Source organism: Borostomias antarcticus, assembly GCF_949987555.1.
Source record: "Borostomias antarcticus genome assembly, contig: scaffold_705, whole genome shotgun sequence".
Lineage (NCBI taxonomy): Eukaryota > Metazoa > Chordata > Actinopteri > Stomiiformes > Stomiidae > Borostomias > Borostomias antarcticus.
The window spans coordinates 1-7500 of NW_028176199.1; the positions used below are offsets into that span (position 1 = coordinate 1).

Sequence of the window (7500 nt, forward strand, 5' to 3'; positions counted from 1 at the left end):
CCCCTGGGGAGAGACAGAGGGCTAGGGGGCACCTCCAGCTCTGGACCCTGGGGAGAGACAGCGATGGGGGGGGGGGGGGGGGTGTAGGACGACAGGACAGCGTGGTTGCTCCATCTTTTCCATTCTTCTCCATGTTCTTGGGGATGATCAGATTATAGTTGAGGAGGATGCGGTCTCGTACCTGAGCGCTGCTGGTCTTGATTCTCGCTGAGCAGGTCGAAGCCATGGCGGACCGTGACGGCCGGCTGGCCAGAGAGAAGCCCCACCCTCATCAGGGCCAGGCGGATCTCGTCAGCCAATCCTGACAGGTCTGCCGTGGTGTAGAAGAACGTTCTGATACCCTGGGGGGGAGAGGGGAGAGTTAGCCCTGGGGGGGAGAGGGGAGGAGTTAGCCCTGGGGGGGAGAGGGGAGGAGTTAGCCTGGGGGGGAGAGGGGAGGAGTTAGCCCTGGGGGGGAGAGGGGAGGAGTTAGCCCTGGGGGAGAGGTGAGGAGTTAGCCCTGGGGGGGAGAGGGGAGGAGTTAGCCCTGGGGGAGAGGTGAGGCAAGAGGAGGAGTTAGCCCTGGGGGGGAGAGGGAGGCTAGAGGAGGAGTTAGCCCTGGGGGGGAGAGGGAGGCTAGAGGAGGAGTTAGCCCTGGGGGGGAGAGGGGAGGCAAGAGGAGGAGTTAGCCCTGGGGGGGAGAGGGGAGGCTAGAGGAGGAGTTAGCCCTGGGGGGGAGAGGGAGGAGTTAGCCCTGGGGGGGAGAGGGGAAGGCTAGAGGAGGAGTTAGCCCTGGGGGGGAGAGGGGAGGCTAGAGGAGGAGTTAGCCCTGGGGGGGAGAGGGGAGGCAAGAGGAGGAGTTAGCCCTGGGGGGGACAGGGAGGCAAGAGGAGGAGTTAGCCCTGGGGGGAGAGGGGAGGCTAGAGGAGGAGTTAGCCCTGGGGGGGAGAGGGGAGGCTAGAGGAGGAGTTAGCCCTGGGGGGGAGAGGGGAGGCAAGAGGAGGAGTTAGCCCTGGGGGGGAGAGGGGAGGCTAGAGGAGGAGTTAGCCCTGGAGAGGGGAGGCTAGAGGAGGAGTTAGCCCTGGGGGGGAGAGGGGAGGCTAGAGGAGGAGTTAGCCCTGGAGAGGGGAGGCTAGAGGAGGAGTTAGCCCTGAGTGACACTGCACTGGCTGAGGTGGGCAGAAAATGAGCAACTTTGAGGACTTAGAAGGAACGGTTTACACACAGCCATCAGCTTCTCCAGGTGTGTGTGTGTGTGTGTGTGTGTGTGTGTGTGTACCTTGGGCGGGGCGGTCAGGGTGTTGCAGCCCTCGTAGGCGTTGTACATCAGCTTCTCCAGGTTCTCCAGGAACTGAAGCAGCAGCGCCAGCCGCAGCTGGTTGGCATGGTGACCGTCGTCCGTGTCCGCGCTGCTCCACTGGCTGAGCTCAGCATCGGCGTTCAGACTGTGGGCGGCCAGGCTGCGAATCATCCCTGGGGGGAGGGGGGAGAGAGGGATGAGGCTGTGTATCATCCCTGGGGGGAGGGGAGAGAGGGATGAGGCTGCGAATCATCCCTGGGGGGAGAGGGGAGAGGGATGAGGCTGTGTATCATCCCTGGGGGGAGGGGAGAGAGGGATGAGGCTGCGAATCATCCCTGGGAGGAGGAAGGGAGCCTCTATCATTCTCACCTGAGGACTCAAATATCCGGCTTGTTCCCAACTATAGAGCAGAGATGGGAGGAAGTCCATTCTCATCCAGCAATGTGTGGTGCTACAGACAGGACAAATACAGTGCGTGTGTGTGGTGTGTGTGTGTGTGTGTGTGCTCACCCTCGATAGTCTGGAAGGTGTCCTGTGCGCGCCCCAGCGGCGTGCGTAGCTTGGCCAGCACGGTGAACTGGGCCGCCTCCCACGCCGCCCACTGCCACAGCACCGCCTCCGTCTTCAGCAGGGCGCGCGGCACGCCCCCAGCTCCGCCCCCGGCCACGCCCCCCTCGCGCGCCACCGGCCCGTCACGCTTCTCCAGGCGCTGGCAGCTGTGGTACAGACGCTCCAGCCACGGCTCCTTACTGTGGACACACACGCACACATGCACACACACACACACACACACACACACGCACGCACGCACGCACGCACGCACGCACACACACATGTAACACACAAGTCAACAAACACTAACTACTGGACTTCTGTGAACTGTGATCCACTTGTGAAGAGCTGTTGATCCAACACACACACACACACACACACACACAGACACAGACACACACACAGACACACACACAGACACACACACAGACACACACACAGACACACACACACACACACACACACACACACACAGAGGACCCACCCCCCGCGGTGCAGCGCCCCGTAGAGGATGAAGCTGATGAGGTCGCTGAAGTCCTGGGGGTGGAAGGTGCTGCTGGGCGCGCGGCTCATGTGGCGCCGGACGGCCTGAGAGATCTCCCCTATCTCTGGGTGGCCATGGTTACTGAGGAGGACACACACACACACAGCATCACAACATTAACATGGGGGGAACACACACACACAGTATCAGAACATTAACATGGGCCATTCATTTCCTATGTGGACTCATTTCAATCATCAAACCTGCAACAGTCTCTAGACTAATGTGGAAGAATGTTTCTAGTCTTGGATGTGGTTTAGGGGTGAGTTGTAATCTTGGATCTGGTTTAGGGGTGAGTTGTAATCTTGGATGTGGTTTAGGGGTGAGTTGTAATCTTGGATGTGGTTTAGGGGTGAGTTGTAATCTTGGATCTGGTTTAGGGGTGAGTTGTAATCTTGGATCTGGTTTAGGGGTGAGTTGTAATCTTGGATGTGGTTTAGGGGTGAGTTGTAATCTTGGATCTGGTTTAGAAGTGAGTTGTAATCTTGGATCTGGTTTAGGGGTGAGTTGTAATCTTGGATGTGGTTGAGGGGTGAGTTGTAATCTTGGATCTGGTTGAGGGGTGAGTTGTAATCTTGGATCTGGTTTAGGGGTGAGTTGTAATCTTGGATGTGGTTTAGGGGTGAGTTGTAATCTTGGATCTGGTTTAGAAGTGAGTTGTAATCTTGGATCTGGTTTAGGGGTGAGTTGTAATCTTGGATGTGGTTTAGGGGTGAGTTGTAATCTTGGATCTGGTTTAGGGGTGAGTTGTAATCTTGGATGTGGTTTAGGGGTGAGTTGTAATCTTGGATCTGGTTTAGAAGTGAGTTGTAATCTTGGATCTGGTTTAGGGGTGAGTTGTAATCTTGGATGTGGTTGAGGGGTGAGTTGTAATCTTGGATCTGGTTGAGGGGTGAGTTGTAATCTTGGATCTGGTTTAGGGGTGAGTTGTAATCTTGGATGTGGTTTAGAAGTGAGTTGTAATCTTGGATGTGGTTTAGGGGTGAGTTGTAATCTTGGATCTGGTTTAGGGGTGAGTTGTAATCTTGGATGTGGTTTAGGGGTGAGTTGTAGTCTTGGATGTGGTTTAGGGGTGAGTTGTAATCTTGGATCTGGTTTAGGGGTGAGTTGTAATCTTGGATGTGGTTTAGGGGTGAGTTGTAATCTTGGATGTGGTTTAGGGGTGAGTTGTAATCTTGGATGTGGTTTAGGGGTGAGTTGTAATCTTGGATGTGGTTGAGGGGTGAGTTGTAATATTGGATCTGGTTTATGGGTGAGTTGTAATCTTGGATGTGGTTGAGGGGTGAGTTGTAATATTGGATGTGGTTTAGGGGTGAGTTGTAATCCTGGATGTGGTTTAGGGGTGAGTTGTAATCTTGGATGTGGTTTAGGGGTGAGTTGTAATCTTGGATGTGGTTTAGGGGTGAGTTGTAATCTTGGATCTGGTTTAGGGGTGAGTTGTAATCTTGGATCTGGTTTAGGGGTGAGTTGTAATCTTGGATCTGGTTTAGGGGTGAGTTGTAATCTTGGATCTGGTTTAGGGGTGAGTTGTAATCTTGGATCTGGTTTAGGGGTGAGTTGTAGTCTTGGATGTGGTTTAGGGGTGAGTTGTAATCTTGGATGTGGTTTAGGGGTGAGTTGTAATCTTGGATGTGGTTTAGGGGTGAGTTGTAATCTTGGATCTGGTTTAGGGGTGAGTTGTAATCTTGGATCTGGTTTAGGGGTGAGTTGTAATCTTGGATGTGGTTTAGGGGTGAGTTGTAATCTTGGATGTGGTTTAGGGGTGAGTTGTAATCTTGGATCTGGTTTAGGGGTGAGTTGTAATCTTGGATGTGGTTTAGGGGTGAGTTGTAATCTTGGATCTGGTTTAGGGGTGAGTTGTAATCTTGGATGTGGTTTAGGGGTGAGTTGTAATCTTGGATCTGGTTGAGGGGTGAGTTGTAATCTTGGATCTGGTTTAGGGGTGAGTTGTAATCTTGGATGTGGTTTAGGGGTGAGTTGTAATCTTGGATGTGGTTGAGGGGTGAGTTGTAATCTTGGATGTGGTTTAGGGGTGAGTTGTAATCTTGGATGTGGTTGAGGGGTGAGTTGTAATCTTGGATGTGGTTTAGGGGTGAGTTGTAATCTTGGATCTGGTTTAGGGGTGAGTTGTAATCTTGGATCTGGTTTAGGGGTGAGTTGTAATCTTGGATCTGGTTTAGGGGTGAGTTGTAATCTTGGATGTGGTTTAGGGGTGAGTTGTAATCTTGGATCTGGTTTAGGGTTGAGTTGTAATCTTGGATGTGGTTTAGGGGTGAGTTGTAATCTTGGATCTGGTTTAGGGGTGAGTTGAGCCACACCTGAGAGCGATGTCCAGGGGGATTGTCTTGAGCAGCTTGCCGTAGGCCTGCCTCACTCTCACGGCGGAGTGAACCAGCTGAACGCGACACACGTCCACACACCTTCGAGAGAGAGAGAGAGGAGGAGGTTAAACTTCCGCACGCACACAAATGTGTGGTGGGACTATTCATAAGAGTGTGTTATATTAAGAGGATTTGTGTGCGTGTGTGTACAGTATATCCAGTGTGTGTGTGTGCGTCACCTCTGGAGCAGCTCAGTGGACAGGGACGAGGACAGGACCTGGAGGCTGTTGCAGGTCTGGAGACAGATGGCTGGGTCTTCATTCAGGGCTTCAGAGACCAGGGAGGAAAATATTAATTTAAATACAGCAAATATGGTTCTAACCAATAATACGCTGACGTTAAAGGACCATACTGGTCTAAATATGATTTGATCTCCTAAAATTAGTCACCCAACGTTAATCACATTACCGCAATCCATTTTCACAAGTAAAGCTCACGTTAAAAGATATTTGCATTTTCGCATTTTACTTACATTTCAAAAGTTGAACATGAAGGCTTCAAAACATATATTTTAAATTGTTCCACTGTTGTGCTGAGAAACTCGCCCCAGTTAGTTACAAATAATTTTCAGTAGTTATTCGTTTTAACCCTCTTTGCAGAGCCGACGCCAACGGTCTGTCTTCTTCCTGTTTACATGGTCTGTCTTCTTCCTGTTTACATGGTCTGTCTTCTTCCTGTTTACATGGTCTGTCTTCTTTCTGTTTACATGGTCTGTCTCCTTCCTGTTTACATGGTCTGTCTTCTTCCTGTTTACATGGTCTGTCTTCTTTCTGTTTACATGGTCTGTCTCCTTCCTGTTTACATGGTCTGTCTTCTTCCTGTTTACATGGCAGCCGGTGCTAGGAGCGCTGGGTAGAGAATCTAGCGTAGGTGGATTAGAGAATACAGCGCAGGAGCTCAACGGATTCAAACGAAAATAATCTAAAATAAAAACTACTGAAAATTATTTGAAACTAACTGGGGCGAGTTTGTCGAGGGAACAATTTAAAAATATGTTTTGAAGCCGTCATGTTCAACTTTTGAAATGTAGGTAAAACGCAAAAAATGCAAATATCTTTTAACGTGAGCTTTGCTTCAGAAAACGGATTGCGGTAATGTGATATACGTTGGGTGATTAGTTTAAGGAGATCGCATCATATTTAGACCGGTCCTGTAAAACACATGAGATCCTTGCAGCGTGTTGCCGTACCGTTCCCCAGAAGGCCCTTGCAGAACTTGTGGAAGGACGGCAGGGAGAACAGGGGGGAGTAGGTGTCCGACCTCCTCATCATCAGGGACACCTCCAGGGCCCAGGTCAGCAGCAGCTTCCTAACACAGACAGGCCAGGAGTGAGGCGCGTGTGTGTGTGTGTGTGTGTGTGTACCTGACCTCGGGGTAGAGGTGCTCCTTGCTCAGCAGTGTGTGTGTGTGTGTGTGTGTGTGTGTGTGTGTGTGTGTACCTGGCCTCGGGGTAAAGGTGCTCTTTGCTCAGCAGTGTGTGAGTGTGTGTGTGTGTGTGTGTGTGTGTGTGTGTGTGTGTGTACCTGGCCTCGGGGTAAAGGTGCTCCTTGCTCAGCAGTGTGTGAGTGTGTGTGTGTGTGTGTACCTGACCTCAGGGTAGAGGTGCTCCTTGCTCAGCAGTGTGTGTGTGTGTGTGTGTGTGTGTGTGTTTGTGTGTACCTGGCCTCGGGGTAAAGGTGCTCTTTGCTCAGCAGTGTGTGTGTGTGTGTGTGTGTGTGTACCTGGCCTCGGGGTAAAGGTGCTCTTTGCTCAGCAGTGTGTGTGTGTGTGTGTGTGTGTGTGTGTGTGTGTGTGTGTACCTGGCCTCGGGGTAAAGGTGCTCTTTGCTCAGCAGTGTTTGTGTGTGTGTGTGTGTGTGTGTGTGTGTTAGGGATGGGAATTTCGACTAATTTTAAAACCGAGTAACCTAACCTGATCCTACTCGAGTAACCGATTACTCAAAAAAAAAGATTACTCAAAAAAAGATACCGTCCAGACAGAGCGCATTTAACCCCGGCCCCCTCGGAGGGGAATACGTTTTTTTCCGCCGTTATTACCGTGGCGGTGCTTTCATGTCTCGTCCATGCCCTTGCAAATAAACATATTTAAAAGCTGATGTGTGGTTGGATGCATTACTTATCATCGGATTGAATAACCCACAGGTTTTCATGAAGCTATCGGAATCGAAAAACGCAGCCTTTTAATGTGGATGCACTGCCCAGCTCATAGCTTATTAAGCCTATCGTTAGGCTACTCTGAAAACTCTAAGCCTACAATATGCAACCAGACCTCTAATTTACTAATCAAAATTAAGTATTAAACCAAGCCTTTACTGCCGATGCCGGATAACAAGTGAATTATTTTTTAGCGTTAAAAAGCACCGCGGCACTCACTGCCTATTTCCAATTTATTGGACAATAATGGATGTTTCGTCGTCAAGCCTTCATTAGAGAAATGTCCATGCAAAACTAAATAGATTTATTGAACAACAGGCCTATTCATTCAATATTTCTTTATAGCAGGCTGGAAAACTATAGGAGTAGGCTATACGCGCATGGACCTGTGCTGGTAGGCTACTCGCTGTCTTTTTCAGCACCACCTCATTACCAACATGATTAGACTACCGCTAAATGATGGGAGTGCTGCTTGGAGCCAGAGTACAAAGTCCACTCACACCACTGCCTACTATGCACAGTATGCAGATAAACAAAATCAGAGACCCGGTACCAGCGTTTAATTGTCAAAACAAAACATATACTGTATAT

At 50.4% G+C, this 7500-nt stretch overlaps 1 protein-coding gene across 1 annotated transcript in view; it reads right to left on the bottom strand.

Moving 5' to 3' along the window:
• Window positions 1–181: 181 nt before the first annotated feature.
• Window positions 182–7500, bottom strand: part of LOC311328698 (serine/threonine-protein kinase SMG1-like) — a gene marked incomplete at both ends in the record, with an annotated part of 13253 nt that continues 5934 nt past the window's right edge. Inside the window, 7 exons of the mRNA XM_084462630.1 lie at window positions 182–341; window positions 1259–1452; window positions 1790–2028; window positions 2316–2456; window positions 4694–4795; window positions 4936–5023; window positions 5946–6064. Coding sequence (XP_084318756.1) covers window positions 182–341; window positions 1259–1452; window positions 1790–2028; window positions 2316–2456; window positions 4694–4795; window positions 4936–5023; window positions 5946–6064 — 1043 coding nt within the window. The remainder of the gene's footprint in view (window positions 342–1258; window positions 1453–1789; window positions 2029–2315; window positions 2457–4693; window positions 4796–4935; window positions 5024–5945; window positions 6065–7500) is intronic.